General features: G+C 43.5%; 1 protein-coding gene across 1 annotated transcript in view; it reads right to left on the reverse strand.

The window, feature by feature from the left end:
* The window catches only part of GALNT13 (polypeptide N-acetylgalactosaminyltransferase 13), a 145,006-nt gene that overhangs the window by 51,031 nt on the left and 73,040 nt on the right, over positions 1–20,935 (reverse strand). Inside the window, exons 5-8 of the mRNA XM_062578606.1 lie at positions 19,670–19,836; positions 17,738–17,945; positions 17,104–17,274; positions 7,197–7,314 (exon numbers count right to left, since the gene is read on the reverse strand). Of these exons, the coding sequence (XP_062434590.1) occupies positions 7,197–7,314; positions 17,104–17,274; positions 17,738–17,945; positions 19,670–19,836 (664 nt within the window). The remainder of the gene's footprint in view (positions 1–7,196; positions 7,315–17,103; positions 17,275–17,737; positions 17,946–19,669; positions 19,837–20,935) is intronic.

A 20,935-nucleotide genomic window follows, 5' to 3' on the forward strand; every position in this document is an offset into this window, starting at 1 on the left:
TGGTACTCCGTTCCATGCCCTATCTCCACAGATCAAAAAGATTCCAGGCGGCAATCGCCGCGCTGGCTTATCAGTTAGATTGCATTTGGAGTATGTTTGTCCCATTACTTTGTCTGCTTTCAATCCCGACTCGACAGACGCCCATGTTTTACTGGGCATGTCAAGCTCTGTACTTAGGGGCTCAAATTGCACCCATCCTCCGTTTCTTGTGCCATTTGTGGCATTTACGCATCCTAATAAATCTAATTCTTCTGGGGGTGACCGCAATGTGTAGTTTAGTTGTTTTATAATCTCACACTGCCACCCACCATCTCTTTGTGCATCAGTCAAACCCGGAGTTTTCAGCGTCTGGTTGACCGTAGTAAAGTTTAGACATGTTACATTTCCAATAAATCCTTGAATTCTCCCGGTTGCCACACCGGCACTCCCACTAAACAAGTTCGAAATGGATCTCCTGGTCTCTGCAGGCTCAAGCAAAATGATTTCTGACCTGTTGTATTAGCTACGGTTACCCATATGTTTTCTCTCTTATTAATATTTGTTAATGACCACACATGAATCACGCCAGTTAATCCCAACCACCAAACCCACTGTGCCTTCATGTTTCTTTAGGCAACACTTCTGGGTTTGCTTCAGCACCCTGTAATGCATTTGTTGTTTCGGCTTTCTCCTTTGTCAGCCACGGCCGCACCCACTTGGCTGGTATCCACGTAGTTCTATCCCTGGCAAATTTTCTTGGTACCGATAAGCCTCAGTGCCGGCTATCTTTTCCTCTATCCCTTTTATTTATTTTTATATTTATTTATATATTATTATTATAAATTATAAATATATTTATAATCACAATTATAATATTATAATTATAAATATATTTTTATATATAATTATTATTATTATTATTATCGTTATTTATCTATTGGTTCCCATGTTGGTCTGTCCACTCTTTATATAACTGGCATGGCTGTAGGAGTGAACAGAAACTCTCCCTCCAACTTAGCATTCTCTATAAGGCCCTTGTAACGCGTAACAGGGTTAAAATGCAAGTCATGAGGCGGCACTGCCTCATCTTTGCCTTCCTTCCCCACAGAGCCTAACAGTTCCCTCTCCTTGCCATGCACCGCCGATTGCAACCATGACAACACCCCGTCTGGATTTATCCCTTTTGTCCCGCGACCCGCCCCACAACCAACCGCCAAACCCGACTCAGATTTGTCGATCTGTCTCTCAATGTTCTCGACCCCTTCTACAATTGAGTTATGGGCAGCTTTATATGCTGCCTTTATGTCCCTTCGTCCCGATCCCTGATCGAGGTGTTTCATCTGGTCCAATAAGGCAGTCATCTTGTCAGCTTGGCCGCGGAGTTCTTGACAAATCTCTCTCAGCTGCTCTTGGTCCGCTGGCTCATCATCCGGCAGCGGGACCTTTACTGGATCAATGTCCATGTTCGCCGGGGGAGCGGTACACGCCAGACGGTCCTCCCCTTCCCAGGGTGGTAAATCATCGTCTACTCCCCCCCAAGCCTCCTTCTCGGCTACGGAAACAGGACAGGCATGCAGGGGACACTTGAGGTTATAATTGTCAGGCGCCCTCTCATACCGAGGTCCCGAGCCACTCACAGCTGTCCATTCTGAGTCTCCCGAGCCCTCCTGCTCCTCGTCAGTACTTTGTACGGCGCTGCGAATGGCAGCAGCAACAGCCGCTTCTCCGTGCAACTGTTCCAGCATCAGTCGGACCGGTTGGTAAATCTTTGCTAACGACCGTGCCTCCTTAGATCCCACTTGCACGCTCTCCCACAGTTCTTTTCCGACTCGTTCCCATACTTCCAGCTTGTATACTTGCGGAGCTTCTGCTATAAGCCCCTTTCTTCGGCACCACAGTAACAAATCAGTTAAATCTGATTTCGTTATCTGTGTGTCCGTTTTCTGAGCCAACTTCAACAGGCTCTCTAGTGTTGCTTGTTCTATCGCTGATGCAGCGAATCCCATCCTGCTTCCCTGACTCACCGGTCAGTCGTGGCCACAATCCGCCTTTCTTCGGGCGCCCAGCTACTGTCGCTGGCTATGCAGGATCCTTGCCCGCTTACGGCTCCACTACTACCCCAGTTGGTCTCTGAGGATCACGTCGGGGTCACCAGATGCCGCAGCCCATCCTTGGCAAGCACGGGAAGGAACACACACACATCAATGTGATGCAAGTTCAATCCAACTTTATTCCTTTGTCTACCTAATTTATATATCTTTTCTAACAAGCTCATGTATCAACGCGCCTCGCAAAGCATTTCTATTGGTTGTCTAATATTGTCCAAGCGCATCTGCTCAGTTTCTAATTGGCTGTTGTGTTGACTCCCCTTGCGAGTGATCACAGGCGCTTGCTTATCTGTTGTGTTAACTCCCTTTCTGGATGCATATCCTGTCAGTGATTACAGACATCTGCTTATCTTTTCTTCTTTAGCCTTTTGTCTTCAAAAGAATTCCTTCTTTGAGCAGTTTGTTGCTTACTTCAGCTCTTTATAATCCTGCAAGATAGCCAAGGCCCAGACACAGGGCCCCAACACTAATGCAATGACTTTTAGTTTATAAAGATCCAAGACACAAACCTTGTGGGCTTCATTAAAAATGACTATCTGAATTCCCTCAATCAAAGCAGATTCTGATTTGACAAGTACGTAGTAACTACTTAACAGGTAGTGATTTAGGTATGCCTAAATCCAGCGGATAACTGGGATTCTTCAGTATAATTTTAGAAAAGAATAAAATGTATGCTAAGAAATAAGAGGGGTAAATAATCATGAATACATAATTGAGGAGAAACTCAAATAAATAGGTAACATAAAATCATAGATAGCTGCTAAGACCCCAGGTCAGTCCCAGGGGGTCAGCTAAGTCTATGGCAGCAACCGGGGCTCATTCACGCTAGGGCCCTTTGCACCGACGCACAAGCACCCACACAAATCCGAACCGAATCTGACTCTCCCCTGTTGCTAGCTCAGGTGGAACTGAACTGGTGACAGACCAACTGCTTTGACCTTGGAGACCATCTCCTGCAGTTGCCCACTGAGCTGGGTGACAACAGCATTTGCAAAGATCTTTCCTCAACAACCTTGAATGTGAGGAATTTTCCATGCAAAGAGACTGAAAGAGCTTCTTGAAGAAAGTAAACAATATACTCAATCTTTATATCTAAACACATATCACTTTATAGGATTTAACTGCTAGTTAGTTCTGGCTGATCTCTTAGTGCAACTTTCCACATTAGCATGCAGAGGCAATCTATACTGTCTACAGATAATTATTTACATTAGCATTTTGGTTTGGAGCAGCAATGTAGTTTTAAGGGAATTCCCTTAAATCCCTACTTACTGAGCACTGACTGAGCTCACAAACTGCTCTTGCTGCGCATGACCTAGACTTCACCATAGGGAAGCTACTGCGAGAGCTCTGCTCACGATGTGTATCACTTGCACCCTATCCTCTGATGGGGACTCATGGGTCCAGACTGGCAACGGGTCCTTCAGGCAGCTGCAAGCCGTGTGCGCAGGGATGGTGGGTCCAGTAGACCAGCCTGAACCCACTTCCCAGCACAGCTCTACAATACAAGTGGCTACACAAGTAGCTTTATCTTCTATAGGTTCAGTACTCAAGGTTGTTTAACATCGGTGCTTCAGAAGATGATATTCCAGTTGATATTTTTCTCTGTGGCTAGGGTATGTTAAAAGTATAGCAATGGCAAAAATGGACATAGGGATCAGTATTAAATTTTTACAGGTCAGCTCAGGTTGATCAATGAAGACTCACTTGTTGGGTTCCCCAGTGTTGGGCAAGGTGTGAGCTTGTTAGGCAGTTCTGAGTAAAAGCTAGCAGCATCAGTAAGCTTCAGTAGGGCCAATAAAAAAATAATGACAGCTTTGTAGAAGCACTGTTTTCCTGCGTGTTTTTTTTTTTAATAGAAAAACGTGACTTTTGAAAATATATTTTTTAATACTTTTTCAGTAGATATAATTTTACATTGTGAAACCTTGGGTATTTTATTGATTAATCTTACTCAGTATGTTTGACTTTGTGTTTGGTTTTATTTAAATATTAAGGCCCTGAACACTAAGAAATAGCATAGCAAAGATGCCTTCCATTTCCATGGTAATCTCCCTGCACTGAAAACCTATCATTTTATTTCTATTCTTGATACTATGCCCTCTTATTAGTCTGATGCACGCTTTTCAAGCTGGTAATGTTTTTTGAGGCTTAAGTGGGAAAATCTTCTAAAGAAAGACATAAAATGATGTTTTCTAATGTGCAACCCAGAGTTCATCAGAAAATTCATAAGCTTTCTAACCCCCTCTCCCCACTCTAGTTTTAATGAGTTAAGGAAGAATAACTACAAAGCTGCTTGCTGTAAATGCAGCTTTTATCACTAATACTTTCTACTGAGAACATTGCTATTATTGATTTTGGTCTTCTCGCATATTACGGACATACATTTTTAACGCGAAGCTAAAAATTCACATCTCATGAAAACACTCTCACAAAATCTACACATATTAAGCCAGCTGCTGGCCTCTTACTCACCTCAGCACTGGAGAGCATCCAAATACAAACTGAATCAGACCTCAAGCAATGATCACGCAGGGGGCCAAAAAATTCAAATTATAGCACTCCCCAGAAAGACAGCTAGAGAATCACACCGAACACAGAAGTATGGAACCCCTCTGTGCAAGGTGCTGAGTTTTGCCACTGGCCCCCACAGAGCCACTGAGTACACGAAGCCTCCCCACTAGCGCGAACCCCGAGCCGCGCAGACCAGGAGCGGGGTGAAGGGTGCTGCAAACGCCACGGTGCCGCAGGCTCGGGTTTCCTGGCACAGGCTCTGAGGTGCCAGCAGGGCCTGACATGCACCAAGGGTAGGTAAGCTCTCCAGTCTGTGTGTCCCATTTTACCCAGTAAAGAACTAGGGTATAATGGGACACACCAGGGCCTATGCACAAGTTCCATGGCACTGGTCTACTCCATTTAACTGAATTTGCTGCTAGTTGAAGTTATGTCCTCTAAACTGCTGCAGTTCTACGGGTGAGACATTCCCCAGAGTCTGCCTCCTGCCTTAGTCCCTGCAGACGGTGCCCAAGCTTCTGCTGGCCACCACGGTACCCAGCTGCTTCCTAAGCCGCTTGGAGCAGCCACAGTAAAACAGAGCAAGACGATGACAAAAGAACTCCATCAGGCAACTAAATTTCTCAGAAAAGTTTTTCAAAACACATTAGCATTATTCAAGCAAGAGTACGCATTAAGAATGTCCTAGTCAGGCTATTTCATTAGCACATGCTTAAAGCTAAATACATGCTCGTGTGCTGCTGTCAGCAGAAAAATAAGTATTTCCAGCCATAAAGAATATATTTTGCACAAGAGTGGGAAAATAGCACGGAAATGTAAATTATTTTAGTTTGTTCTATTTAGAGAGCCTGACTGAAAAATTATCAATATTTGCATTTTTGTTTAAAAAATATAGCCACTGCCAATAGAAGCCCATAAAGAATACGTTTCCATATTCTCCATTATGTACTCTTAATAAAAATCACTTTGTCTATCCCCTTGTATTAGGTTTAGTTTTTCACAGAATAAAATTTTTGTGATGAGGATCCAGCTTCCCCTCCCCCCTCCCTCCCAAAAAAAGCATTACATATATTAGCCTCTTCAGTAATGAGCATGGGACCTTTCCAAAGGAATGGCCCAAAACTCGTTCTGCAAAAGGCCTTCTGCAAGCAATAACAATCTGCTGCCTTGAGATTTGCTCCATCAGGACTTAATGGGCATCAACAGTTCTGAGTTTAAAATTTCAATGAACCTGATGAACTGCACTTATCAAAAATCACAAATCTTGCTCTGATACTCAATGAAGAGTGAACAGCACTAATATGCAGATTTAACCTAAGATATGTATGTATTTAGTACTTTAAAACAGTGCTCTTCCCTCTCTATTTTATGGATCTCTTCTAAAGACACAAAAAACAAACCTAATGTCAACAGGTTTAAGTTAAAAATAAGGTCCTATATGGCGGCCTATATACATTCAATGCATACTTTTAGGGGTCTATAAATCTAAAAATATGGAAATTCACCAATTTAAAACATTGGCACTCAGAAAATGCATCTCTACCCTCTGCTTTACTGGAAGGTGAATGATGTATAGTTTACAGAAAGTGGCCTGAAAATCCTTCCAAATTCTCAGTTGATCTCCTCTAGAAATATCTGCTTGACATCTTCAAAGTAGCTTTTGTCAATAGAAAATAGGCCACCAACCCCAACCCTGAAAACAAAAGAGAAAAAAAGAAGAAAAGAAGGACATAATCATAACGTTGTATCGGAATTAGATGGGCATACCAGGTTTTACTCTGCATACTTACTTAACATACAAAAATTGTGATACATCAGAAATGTTTAATGTCATTTTCAACATCCTTTCTAGTAATACGTTTATTAAAGTGCCAATTTTCCAATTTTCATTTGTGACAAAAGGACATTTAACCACAGAATCCCAGAATGGTTGAGGCAGGGAGCTCTGGAGACCATCTAGTCCAACCCCTCTGCTCAGGCAGGGTTCCCTAGAGCACGCTGCACAGGATCGCGTCCAGGAGGATTTTTAGTATCTCCAGAGAAGGAGATAAACAATAAATAAATTCACTTCTCTCAAAGAAATGTTATTCTTGTCATGGGCAAAACACCTCTCACTGACAGAAATAAAGCCACTTTTCTGCAGGATGTGAAGTTCCTCTGAGAGCTTGGCTCTCATATATAAAAAAGAATAAATATTCCAACTAGAACTTGCAAATCGATGACATAAACTTTTGAAAGCTTCTTTTAAAACACATACTTGGATTTTTATAATATTCACATTTATACCTTATTTATGTCAGTTAGCATTTGTTAGTACAAATCCTAACTCTCAGGAAAAGTCTTGTTTTTATATAAGAAGGTATTACTAAAATATATATTACCTCAAAATATAGCATAAAAATTTCCAAACAGTAATGAATTTTTTCATGCAAGGATGACCAAAATACTGCAATGAGGCACCCTCAAGTACCTTGAGAATTTAAATTAATCCACAGCTTGCACTATAGCTAAAATAAAAGTGCCCTATCTGCAATGTAGGAACTGTTACAACATAACCGTGTGGGTTGACAGAAAATGAAGGAAAACAGCAATTACCCTAAATGACATTTCAAGATTCTCGCCACCCCAGATATCCATTCCTGCATCGTAAGTTCCTATCTCTTCAAAGTAGTTTCTGTCAATAGAAAATAGGCCACCAGCCATAGTAGGGGTCCTAGTTGAAAACAAACAGAAAAAAAGAGGAAAAGAAAGGAAAAGAAAAAATACCTTTTGAAAGACACTGTGGATTTATTAGGTGATACTACAGTACATACTCCTGAGACATTTTGACTATAAATACATTCTACATACAGTCATTTAAATATAAAAATACTCATAGTATGGCTGCGAGTGCACACTTTTGCGCATTCGTCCCTCAGGCAAAGCTCCCACTGAAGTCAATGAGCGTCTTGCCTACGGAAGAACTGCTCCAGGATTGCTTCCGACGTGCAAATCACATTTCAACAGATTATCGCAGCAGCATTGTAGCGGCAAAGTGGATGGAATTTTGGCCTTCTGCATCCAGAGCAGCAGTTTGAATCCAATCTGAAATGCTTGGTGAAGAGAGTTTAATGCCTTAGCTTTGCCTTAGAGGGAGACTAAATGTGCATGAAATTACCAGGCATAATCTCTCTTAACAGGATTATAAATCCTTACAACAGGCAAATCCAGTCAGAGTGCAACTTCTCTTCGTGTCAGGAGGTCCCATTCCCCTGGAACCAGCTAACCTGGTGTTTTTTAGCATGTAACTACGGAAAAAAAGCTCATCCGAGTGAACAGGGACACAGCCCTGAGTTACTGCCCTGTTTCTGGGCTAGCAGAACCTCAGCTTTGACCTGCTTTCAGAGACGCCCGTGTACTCTAAAAGCTACGGATCTCCTGCGAGATGCGCGTTGCCAGAAAGAGCCGCCGCGGCGCGGCGCGGCGCGGCGAGAAGGGCGGCTGGAGGCAGCGCCCCGGGGCAGCACCGGCGCGGCCGCGCTGCCCCCCTGCGCCGGCGGAGCTCGGGCCGGCCGGCGCGCCCCGAGCCCCAAGCGCTCGGCCGAGGTCCGGCCGCCCGTGCCTGCGGGTACCGCTGCCGCAGCGACAGCCGCACTCCTGCGCCCGGCTCCACGACCAGCCGCGAAGCGGCTGGGACCTGCTCTCGGAAACGCGTGCCCTTGCGTGCCATCTCCGAGCGCACGAGCACACGTGCACGCAGACGCGCGGCGGACTGCGGCCGCTACCCAAACAGAGGATGCCTGCACCAAATCAGCCTGCTCATTCGATTACTTTCTTTTATTTAGTAAGCTGCTTGGGAAGGCTGCTATGAATGCTTGTTACTCAGTATTAAAAGGTGTCCTCCCCTCTGGAAACGCTGGCCAGACTAGCCAGAGGCCTCTGCTCCCCGCACCAGCGAGGAGCAAAGCGTTCCCAGCGTAAGCACTTCTGCCAACTTAACGCCCAGCGTCCATCACGGCTCGGGCGCTTGGAGAGGGCCTGAAGCAAACAGGAACGTACACCTTGCTCCCGGTGCTTTTCGGGAAAGCAAGCCAGTGCAGCAGTAAAGATTCGCGCGTAATTCAGGAAAGTTAATAAAGAGTGAAAAAGGAAAATGTTTGCACGCTCTATCAGTCGGATGCTCTATTTCACAGACACGGAAATGCTTGTGTAAAACAGGGGCTTGGGCAGCCTGAGGGATCCTTTTCGCCACTGGTTTTGCACTGGCACTGCTCTGCCATCCCTGTGCTCCTGCACATAACCTGCACACCACCCTGGCTTCATGCTGGGAAAGCTGGAAAGGGGGCTTCATGAGCACTCCCACCGCCGGCAGAGCCCCAGCTGCTTGGAAATTGCTCAGCTCTTCCATGCACGTACAGCTTTACATACGTGTTATATGTAACATTAACCAAAGCACAGTGCCAGGGACGTAGCCCTGTAATCCTATTGCTCACTGCTGTTTAACGTGGGTGTCACACACACACACGCACACACACACACGTCTATACACTCTGGGGGGGCTGCAGACACGGTGCTGCGCAGCAGCACTGAACTCCTGTAGCAGCATTCGACACAGCGCCGGCAGTAAGGAGCTCGCTCTCATTAGCATACTCAATAAATCAAGGTAATTTGTGCATCGCACAATTATTCCTCTTCTGCCGGAGCGTACTTTCATTACTCCCACAAAAATGGACAGTTTAACAGTGAAATAATATCGGTCACTGAGTTGACCAACACTTCGTGTCTATTTTTCTCCCTGTGCTTTCAGCATTGTAAGCCCAGTTAATTACATGCCTGCCATGTGGATACAGCTAAACCTTCTTAGGTCTCAAAGCCGCTTTGCTTTTCCCCTCGCCCTGCTCTGCTTGTAGCAGCACCCCTCACCTCCTGGCACTTCTTTTCCCTGTCCTCCCTCTTCCCCATTTCCCATGGACTTCCTTGGGCATGGTGCTGTTCGCTGGAACTGCACAAAAATTTCCCTCCTTGCAAAGATTCAGCATTAACTAAAACAATTTCTGAATGATTCAGCTGAATTTGCATTGAGCACTGGATTCTTTTGAAACAGCATCAACAAATGTCTATGAAAAATGAACACTGTTTTCCAAATAAGCTGCTAATTGAAACTGAAAATGCTGCCTTTCATGCTGTAAAATGCAGCTAACTGTACACCAGTATATGCCAGTGATTCTTAAATAAATGTAACACAGCAGTCAGAACTGTTCTCCGCTATATAAATTTAATGTGTTACATAAACAGCTCTGCATAGTTATAATTGTAAAAACAGATGAAATATTAATATTAGAAGGAGTAAGGATTTCTTCTTTTTTTCTCCCTTCAGCTTTATGTCTAGTAGTGATATTTTGCCTCCTTGGAGTCATACTAGCAACTCAAATAACAGGTTATGATTAACTCCAATCACCATTTAAACCTATTTTGATTTGGAGATCCTGTATGCCTTTCATTTCCATACTTACTGGCAGCCAGCAAGATACTCATTCCCATACCTGCATCTTTTAATTCCTTTAAAAGGAACAGAGTATCACAAAGATGCTTAAAAAACCCTGACTTTGCTCCATTACAATGGCTCAACAGGTTGTGCCTGCGATGGACGGAGACGAGAACAGGCCGTGACTTAGACCCCGAGGGATGTCCCAGGCCACGAAGGTTGTGCCTGCAATGGACGGAGACGAGAACAGGCCGTGACTTAGACCCCGAGGGATGTCCCAGGCCACGAAGGTTGTGCCTGCGATGGATGGAGACGAGAACAGGCCGTGACTTAGACCCTGAGGGATGTCCCAGGCCACGAAGGTTGTGCCTGCGATGGATGGAGACGAGAACAGGCCGTGACTTAGACCCTGAGGGATGTCCCAGGCCACGAAGGTTGTGCCTGCGATGGACGGAGACGAGAACAGGCCGTGACTTAGACCCTGAGGGATGTCCCAGGCCACGAAGGTTGTGCCTGCGATGGACGGAGACGAGAACAGGCCGTGACTTAGACCCTGAGGGATGTCCCAGGCCACGAAGGTTGTGCCTGCGATGGACGGAGACGAGAACAGGCCGTGACTTAGACCCTGAGGGATGTCCCAGGCCACGAAGGTTGTGCCTGCGATGGACGGAGACGAGAACAGGCCGTGACTTAGACCCTGAGGGATGTCCCAGGCCACGAAGGTTGTGCCTGCGATGGACGGAGACGAGAACAGGCCGTGACTTAGACCCTGAGGGATGTCCCAGGCCACGAAGGTTGTGCCTGCGATGGACGGAGACGAGAACAGGCCGTGACTTAGACCCTGAGGGATGTCCCAGGCCACGAAGGTTGTGCCTGCGATGGACGGAGACGAGAACAGGCCGTGACTTAGACCCTGAGGGATGTCCCAGGCCACGAAGGTTGTGCCTGCGATGGACGGAGACGAGAACAGGCCGTGACTTAGACCCTGAGGGATGTCCCAGGCCACGAAGGTTGTGCCTGCGATGGACGGAGACGAGAACAGGCCGTGACTTAGACCCTGAGGGATGTCCCAGGCCACGAAGGTTGTGCCTGCGATGGACGGAGACGAGAACAGGCCGTGACTTAGACCCTGAGGGATGTCCCAGGCCACGAAGGTTGTGCCTGCGATGGACGGAGATGAGAACAGGCCGTGACTTAGACCCTGAGGGATGTCCCAGGCCACGAAGGTTGTGCCTGCGATGGACGGAGATGAGAACAGGCCGTGACTTAGACCCTGAGGGATGTCCCAGGCCACAAAGGTTGTGCCTGCGATGGACGGAGATGAGAACAGGCCGTGACTTAGACCCTGAGGGATGTCCCAGGCCACGAAGGTTGTGCCTGCGATGGACGGAGATGAGAACAGGCCGTGACTTAGACCCTGAGGGATGTCCCAGGCCACGAAGGTTGTGCCTGCGATGGACGGAGACGAGAACAGGCCGTGACTTAGACCCTGAGGGATGTCCCAGGCCACGAAGGTTGTGCCTGCGATGGACGGAGACGAGAACAGGCCGTGACTTAGACCCTGAGGGATGTCCCAGGCCACGAAGGTTGTGCCTGCGATGGACGGAGATGAGAACATGCCATGACTTAGACCCTGAGGGGTGTCTCAAGACACACACAGGCTCCAGGAGCTCAGATCCGGTCCCATACTGGCACTATCCCTTCTATATCAAAGGGGCCATGCAGTGGGAGCTCCTCAGTGCTGCTTGGGGCCACCTTGCCCTCCTTCCTCCAAGCTTTGAATTGGGTGCAGATGTCCCAGCTGGCCCCACGAACGCCCACTTCTAAGTGCCTGCCTTTGTACTATGATTTCCATTTAACCTACGCTCAACAAAGATGCCAGATGAGGAAATGCATCTCCATGGATTCTGTGCGAGACATGTCTGTTTATCATTTCAATTTTAGTCAATCTTTGTATGACTAAATCAACAGGCCTCACATTTGAAGGCTGTTTAGTGCTTCATGACATGCAAATTCTGAGTGATCTCAGTCCAGTTGCAGTGAACAGCAAACAAGCCAAAAATAAAGATCCAAGCCCAAGAACCTACTACAAAATTCACCCTCTTACAGAGGTCTTCAGGAGGGAGTCTGGCAGGTGAACAGCCTGAATGCGTAGTTGGCAGTGTGCTCACTCTCCCCCAAGAAGCGTTTCTCCGTGATGGCAGTGCCACCCAACACCCGCTGCAGGGAAAGCCAACCGTGCCAGCTGCCCATGTCCTCCTTCCTCTCTCTGTGCTCTAGGCATGTACACAGCACGCAGCAGAGCTTGCAAACTAGGCAGAATAGCGCACCCTAAACTACTGCAAATGTTAGATGTGATGTTTCCTGAACAACGGTAACATCACTGAAGAATAACATATTTATTTATTTTAGAATAAGATTTTCTTTGCACATCAGTTCTGAAAACCATTGTACATCACCTAGGCACTATTGGCTGTAATCAAATCTAAGTTTAATTACTCATAATACAAGTCAGATAACTAAGACATGCTCTCAATATTTGATCTTGCATTTCTCCTCATTGTAACTAACTGATGCTTGAGAAGAGATTTTCAGAAAGAAAATATTTTTCAGCAAGTGTTTTTAAGTGAGTATCAGCCTGCTGCCTGCTGTATCTTCAGCTTATGAGAAGTGCAGGCAAATAAGGAAATACACAGAGAAACGTGCTGTGGAGAGCTTGCAGTACGTCCAGCACAGAAACACTATTTTTTTAATACTTTAGATGTAGGAAGGCAAGGTGTTCGCTAGCTGATCGCAGCACAGACAGTACTCTGCTGCTGCAGGCAAAATCACAGGAGAAGGAATGAACTCACTTAAAGACAAAGGATGTCCTGCAAAGTACAGATATCGTGCAAGGGCTTTTAAAGAAAATATTAACGAAAGATTTAACAAGAATATCTGATTTAGTTGCACTCTCCATGAACATTTATCTTTGAAACAGCGACAGGCCACACCTGAGAACCAACTGCATTGCCCAAAACTCTGTTTTAGTAATTCACAGATCTATCCACATCCAGCTCATCATCTGCCAGAGGCCTTAGCTTGTACCTTCACTGTATTATAACCTAGAGCTAAAAGAGTAACAACTGTTCTGCCCTGTCCACTTTATTCCCCACTGAATCAACAGGGAGCAAAATACTGGAGCCAGGCCTTGCTCCCATGGGGGTTTTCCAGCACTTGCAGACCAGTGGACTTCTGACCATAACCTCCACCGTGCACAGGTCAACCCACCCGGTTCTGCTCTCAGAGAGCTCTCTCTGAACAGAAGAAACCGGCTCTGCACTTAAAACAACACATTTTGAACAAGTCTGATCATTCACAAAGTTTACAACTCCAGAGTTTGCTCCAGTGTACCTTCAAAGAAAGCAACACTGCTCTGCAGGAACACTTGGAAGCCCACGCAATCTCCATGGCCAGGTAACGTTTGCACTGTAAGTCACAGCTCATATTCGATCTCTGTACATCGGGCAGCTGGGAAGGAGGTGGCACAACCTGTTGTGCGGTGCCTAGGACCGCTCTGTTTGCATCCTTACTGCTAGCGCAGTAGGCTGTAAACTGGGATCAGCATCTACCTTTGCAGAAACTGAGAGTTGTTTGGTTGAAGTTACCATTTTAGACTGTTGTTGGAAACATTAAGCTACCATGGTGACAGGTGACCTGACAGAAAACCAGATAGAAAGGAACAAGGAAAGAGCAACAAGGAGAAGGACATTAGACTAGTGCTTAAGAATCAGAAGAAGAAAATAATGAGCCAAAATGCTAGGGATTAATGTGTGAAGAACACCACCACCAACGGTATACATGTAGGTATCTTAGGTCAGAATTCACTTTGTCCGAGACTAGGTATCAGTCGTTAGTATGAGAGGCATCTACACATTCCCACAGTTTCCTTTGCTAAAAATCTGATAAACTAACTTTTTGTAATAGATTACATTAAGAAAGTTTTTACAGCTATATTGCATGACAATTAGCTGTAGGTTTTTAATGCCTGTCATTGAATTAATTAACCTTTTCCCATTAATTCTAAACATTCCAGCAAAGGTTATTTCAATTGACTCGAATCCCTAACATACAAATTTAGCAGCTCTTTAAATTCCTTAGGCAAAAAATCAAGTCATGTTTCATATCTACTAACTCGAAAAAATCAAATAACTTCTCTTAAAAATACAGCATGTGCTGTGTTTAACTTTTCATTGGGATTAATAGTCACAGAGTACATGATGGCTGAACTCTGCTCATACTGACTAAAGTGATCTCCTCTTAGGAGTGAACTATCTTGATCTGCTTTTTTCTATGAAATATATGCAATAATATAAAAAATAAATAAAAAATTTGTATTTTTAAACTGTATGTACTATGATACTAAACAAAAAAAGGAAAGGTAGGATTTTGTCAATGTTTTTACGGAAGGCAAAGATTTTAAGTTAATGCTTCTTCCAATTGCATGAAGTTTTAGTGCATCAAAAAGCAGAAATTGAGTGCAATGGTTATATTACATATATATGCAAAAACATGTAATTGAATGCTCTTTATGTATTCTATACTTATTGCATTGACTACAAAAAAAAATATGAATACACATATATTCAACCTGCATGAGACTAAAATGATGTGACAGAAAGGATAAAGTTAGAAGAAATTAAAAAAAAAAGGATTCATCAATTTGTTCGTAAATTTTTGATATGGGTTAGGCTTTTTAGTTTTATCCCTCCATTTTTGGAGTATTCAGGTAGCAATAGCTGCCACAAAGCAGTCTGAAGTTAGCTGAAATATTATACCTTTTCTCTTTGGAGGCAGAATTTGCTATTCTGTTTGTGATACCTCAAAGCTGATGCACTACCGTGATCTCTTGGACTGCTTTTTCTAAGCATTTGGAAATACCAGCTAGTATTGAAAGTGGCTGATGACTTATCAAATGTTGTTTCTTATATGAAGGCCATTATAGCTCTGAATTTCCACCAGCTGCTAGTGTTTCCAAATGAAATGTCATATATTAATTTTGACGGGGAAGGACGAATAGCATGGGGATGGCAAGGATTTTGCGGGCAATTAAATTTTGTCTCATGACAGTATGCTCAGATGAGGTGTCTGAGTTCGCAGTCTTCATGTTTAAAGGAGAGCTATGCATGGTACCTTGTTCTTTTTAAGGGTCTTCACCCTCATTACTCATTCCCTGGGGTGGGGGACTGGATCAAGACAGCTGCAAGGCTTGCTTGTTTTTTCTGGTTCCCTTCTCACAATGTTAAAGGGAAAATAACACACGAAATAGGGAGCATTTTGTTTGACACAGAAGAGACTGAAATGTCTCCACTATTTGGCTCAAAAGGGCATACATATCTGAAAAGCTTTAACTTCATGTTTAAGCTAGGACCATCTCACTCACTTGGAGCTATCTCTTTACTCCCTAGCCCCTGAAGAAGTGACCGTCACGGATGTTTTGCACTCTTACCAGGCTCCTAGCATCACCTCACTCTGCCCACTAACGTCCACCCTTCCTGGGAGAGCTCCCAAAAGCCCAAGCATTGACTAGCTAAAAGCATAACTCAGGTGAAAACATGCTCTTCTTTCACTGCCTTCTCTACCCTACAAGTAATTTCTGTTTTTATCATTTTAAGACTCAAAAACAAGTACAATTCTGAATTAATTTTAAGTACTACTCTATTTCAAAAGAAGGAAATATGAACTCAGATTCGCATCTCTCAAAACCCCATATGTCTGTGAATTTACTTGCCATAAGAGAGACAGGATAAATAGAGGAAAGCAAGTAGTGGGAGAAGCAGCTGTACAGCGTGAGTGGCAGAGCCAGCACGGCATGACCTTGTGGAGGTGGGCAGGATAACTAACTCCCAGGATTTCCCACACACTTCAGCTTTAATCAAACAGCTTCTGGTGGACTTCACAGATGAGAGCGATAAAATTTTAGTCCATGAGGAAAATAGTTCTCTTGAGTCAAAAATATTTCCATCATCCTGCTTCCATTGATGATAAAGTCCATTTCTGCTCTCTGGGACACTGCTTGCTTTTAAGACCACTCTATTTATTTGAGGCTTTATAAAACACACAAGTGCAGCCATACGCCCTGCATACTTCCATACTATTTCTGTCAAATATTTTGCAAGCATTTTTAACAGCAAGTATTTTAAATTTAAACAAGGACTGGAAGCAGGTGTTCTGGAAAACTGGGCTCTGCTGTAAACTGTTGTCACAAGAGTTGTCTCTGTTTATCTGCCTGTTGCATACAATCATGGGGTATGCAGGATTGGAATTTTTTCAACTTCATTGTCTCTTAGGCAGGTTTGAAACCATTACATCCACTTGTGAAAGCTTTTTTCAGTTTTCATGTAGACCACAGAAGCTACTAGAGCTGAGCAAATAACCCATTGCAAGTAATTTATCCAATTTATTCCATTTCAATTTCATTTAAATTTTTTCTATAGATTTTGTTACAGTCCTTGGTTTGAGCAGTTAAATGACAGTTTGGGAATGATCACAGGAATTCAGGACATACTGCTAGACCAGTTTTGACTGGGCATGTACTGTCATCTACTTTATTTTCTAGGCAATAAAAGCATACATTTCAAGGCATGTAAAGCATCATTAGAAAATACTTGGGTAAAATGTTCAAAGTATTTCAGAAATACGTTCTAACACATGCTTTAAATTACAGAAAAACAACAACAATCTCTGTAAGCATAAGTTCAACAGGTTATTTGCAAAAAACAAACATAAAGGGAACTCAAATACTTACAGAGCAGATAGCATCTTACTTTATTGCACATTCAAAAGAAAATATAGATGAGTTTACTCAGCTCTGATAACTAAATTGCAGCATTAAGGATAGGTCAGACTTTGGTCCTCTATACACTGAAGGGTGCACCACAGCTATCTGACGTGTTCTCTGATATGACAGCAAAATCTTAATAATTAAATGTTATTATCTACTTAAGCAAGTATCTAATAGAATCGAATATCACAGTATTCTTGATCCATTCTCCTTACCTGACAGGCAAGGTTCGGTCTCCTTTCCTCCTGTCCATCTCTCTCTGAGGAACTGGATACCAGCGAAAATTAAGTTTCCAGTTGAATCCTCCGTAAGTCATATCGGACCCAGCCATGTATTCAAACGTGTCATCACTGATCACGTCAATGATTGGGCAGACAACAGTTTTCCTGTAAGGAAAGATAGCTCTTTTAAAATAAAATAATTCAATCTATGTAATACACTAAATATCCCTAAATATCCCATTTGCTTCCTGTGTGGCTTCATTACAAAAATAATAATAATAATAAAAAAAAATAAAATAAATTCTTAATGCTCAGTGCCGGGCCTCTCTTCCAGAAACCAGGCCATGCAAAATTCAGCTGTACCTGCTGTCAGTGGCTTTTTGCAAACACTGACTCCTTGCCGCATTCCTAATAGCTGAAAGCTGCCAACACCTAACCCCGCTCACCGGCTCGCAGCGGAGCTGCCAAATCCTCTCCGAATAGCAAGAGCCACAGCCGCCCTCGCCCCCGCAGCGCTACGCACGCAGCCGCAGCCGCCCTGCTCTCCCGGGGCGGCTCTGCGAGCACGCGCAAAACGTTTCCCGGGAGCGAAGATAAACTCCAGCTCTCCGGCGGCCGCAGCCCTTACCTGTCCTCCCGCACTCTCGCCAGGAGAGGCTCCAGCCAGCCCGCCGTGCACTCGCAGTGCGCGTCGAGGAAAGTTACCACCTGGCCTTTCGAAGCCGCGGCGCCTCTGAGCCGAGCACGGATCAGTCCTGACCTCTGCTCCATCCTGATAATTTTTATTGACACCTCCAGATTTTTCACGTAGTTCTCTAGTGAGGCCTTCAAAAACTCTGCCGAATATAATTAGAAAAATCAGAAAAATAGAAGAAAAACATTTTGTTTCAGCTACATTCAGCAACTAAGGAGGATTCCAAATATAACTGTACAGTTTGTGTGTCATGCTCGTCACTCCACAGATTGCTCCTACAAAATCCAGCAGTGCATAAATATTGGCAGAGCGATGCTGAAGCAAAACACAAGAAATAGGTTGTGACGAATCGATAGCTCCTCTGAAGCCTCGGCACTGAGGCCGGAGGCCTGGAGCAGAGCTCTGTCCAGCGCAGCCACACACGAAGCCGCCCGCGCACTTGCATTTACACAAGCACACAGCTGAACATTTCAGGGAAATATCACAGAAATAAAAAGTTCTAAACAATGCGTGACCGATTTCCAAAAATAAATCAGCAACCAACACAGACTGCAAAACGATTACACTTCTGCTAATTTGTTAAGGGCTAATTACAAATACGGCTATTTTTGATGAATTTCACTGTTTGAGCACCTAATATTCTCGTAGTCTTTGCTTTTAATAAAAATTTAGTCACTTGTTCTAAAGCCTTTTTCTACCTTCTAGCATGAGGAAAATTAAGCCGACTCACTTTGGGAAGCATGGAAAGGCAGGAAAGTAATTAGAAGGATGCTACTGCCCTATGGGGCAGAAATAAAGGATGGTTTAACTTGCATGCTCTGTGTAAGGCAGAATTGAAGGGAACTCTGTTTTGTGCGAATGTTGGGGAGGGTGAAAAGCAGACCGTCATCCTGGGCACTGCTACACATGGAAATATATTGTATGACTCCTCTGTGCTACAAAAGAGAAGCATTCACCCAACGCTGTATTATGCACTGCAGAGAATTTCCTGTCCTCTTCAAAGGTGGTTTTTGTAATTTACCAAAATCTACAACTTATAAAAAGAAATAAAAAACTAATTCTTACTAAGCACACAGGATGAGACTATGGGATTTTTTTTAAAAAAATCGAGTAATTGCAAATATGTTGTATTTGCCATTAAAAAAATTGGTATTTGAAACACCTGGCTATTCCAGGTAAATTTGTTTCTCATTCCATCAATCCCATTTTTAGACTATGATTCCATTTCCAAACAATATCATTTTCAGTTGTAGACAGCTTTGCTTTGAAACCTTGATTTTTATTTCATTTATTTATTTATTTTAAAGCCCAATCAAAAAGCCCAATCTCTGTTAACTAAAAAAAGACAGAAATCAAAGGAAATTAACAACATACACTGGCTTTTCGAGACAGCAATGCAAGGAAATTGTCTCAGGCTTGACATGCAAGAAAACTTAAAGCGCAGAACGGGGCTCTTTTTTGAGAGACAGCAAGAGAGACAGAGGCAGAGGTGTGTGAGAAAGAATGCTGCCCTTTACAATGGAATGAAACGATGAAATGATAAAATAAAACGGCACTAACGAAATCCTGGCTAGGAGCACCACGTGCAGGCTTACATCAACCTTTTTCTCAGTTATCATTTGAGAATGTGTTTTAACTCTCCCCACTTACAGAACAGTCCATTTGTTCAACAAACAAGTCCAGGAAGCAATTAGACCGTCCCTATAGAGAGCTGTACTTTAGCTTCCTTAGTGATTAAAGGGAACCGTGTTTTACAATCCTTTCTGCAGGATCCTCAGTCGCGAAGCTAAAAGGGAACGCGAAACGTGGTTCTCCTCTCGTGTGACCGAGTACCCCAGGCAGAGCGCGGCGGGAATGTGAACGCACCTCTTTCGCTGGCATCGTCGACCAGGATGATTTCAGCAAGCAGGCGATGCGGTGACCGGTTTATCACGCTGTACACAGTCCGAAGCAAGGTGCTCCAGGCTTCGTTGTGGAACACGATAACTACGCTCGTGTTGGGGAGGTCGTCAGGGTAGACTTTGGTCTTGCATCTGCCAAAAGAGAAAGAAAAAAGAAAAAGAAGGGGGGGAGGAAAGAGTTAATCTTTAAGAAAGTCTACAACAGGAATTAAAAGCCTGAGAGGCAATGGGAATTCCAAAAAGCTTTTTTTTTTTTTTTTTTTTTTTTGCTAAGAAAACATCACAAAAAATCCAGAGGAACATGCACCATTGCGTTTATTGCAAGGTCTCCTTGCACCTGTTTGTTAACACCCTCAGAAATCAATACTACAGTTTCAACTTAAAACATTTCCAGATATCTCAAATAAAAAAATCCTAGTTGCATAGAAGAAATAGCGCAATTAGTATGTATCACATACAGTAGTAAAATATAGCTCAAATAAGTCTATGTGACAAAACCCAAATTCTGTGGTTTAAGTAAATAGGCCTCTGAAACGACAGGCCTCCAGGACCTTCCCATCTTTGGTGGTTTCTCAAAAACGAAGAAAAAACATGATTATCCAGAACTCCCTGTCTTGTATGCTCATTTACTGGAAGAGAAAAAGGTGAGTAATTTTACCTATGTCTTGAAAATGTAGAAATTAAGGCAAAGTGAACAACAGATATCCAACATTATTGATTTTGTGAAAGCAAGTTGAAGTTATTTGCTTAGTTCAAAGAACAACTCAAAATTTTTGTGCACTCATACTAGATCGCTGACATTTAAAAAAATACAAAAATACCTATATCAACCTATGAACATAAGCCATTTTATTTTAACACATTTAATATATATTATTAACCATTATGATCTAAAATACTTTCCACTTTTTTGATATTTCAATATTTTACGATTTTCTGACTCTGTTGTTACCACAGTCATCCTAATTCAGGAAAGCACTTCCAGAAAGCACAGGTGAGCACATATTTACTTTTTTCAGCAGTGATGTACATGCAGTAGTGACTTAAATTATATGTAAATTGAGAATAAATTATGTATATGTTTGTAGTGCGTCTTCTTTATAAGACATTCCTAAATTGGTAGTTTATATTTGCATTTATAGACCCAGTATTCTGCAATTCTCACCCAACTACAGGATACCATTTTTACCTGTATTGTTTGAAAAATCAGTGAGTCCAGCAAATGCCACAT

This window comes from Rhea pennata, chromosome 6 (genome assembly GCF_028389875.1).
Source record: "Rhea pennata isolate bPtePen1 chromosome 6, bPtePen1.pri, whole genome shotgun sequence".
Classification (NCBI taxonomy): domain Eukaryota; kingdom Metazoa; phylum Chordata; class Aves; order Rheiformes; family Rheidae; genus Rhea; species Rhea pennata.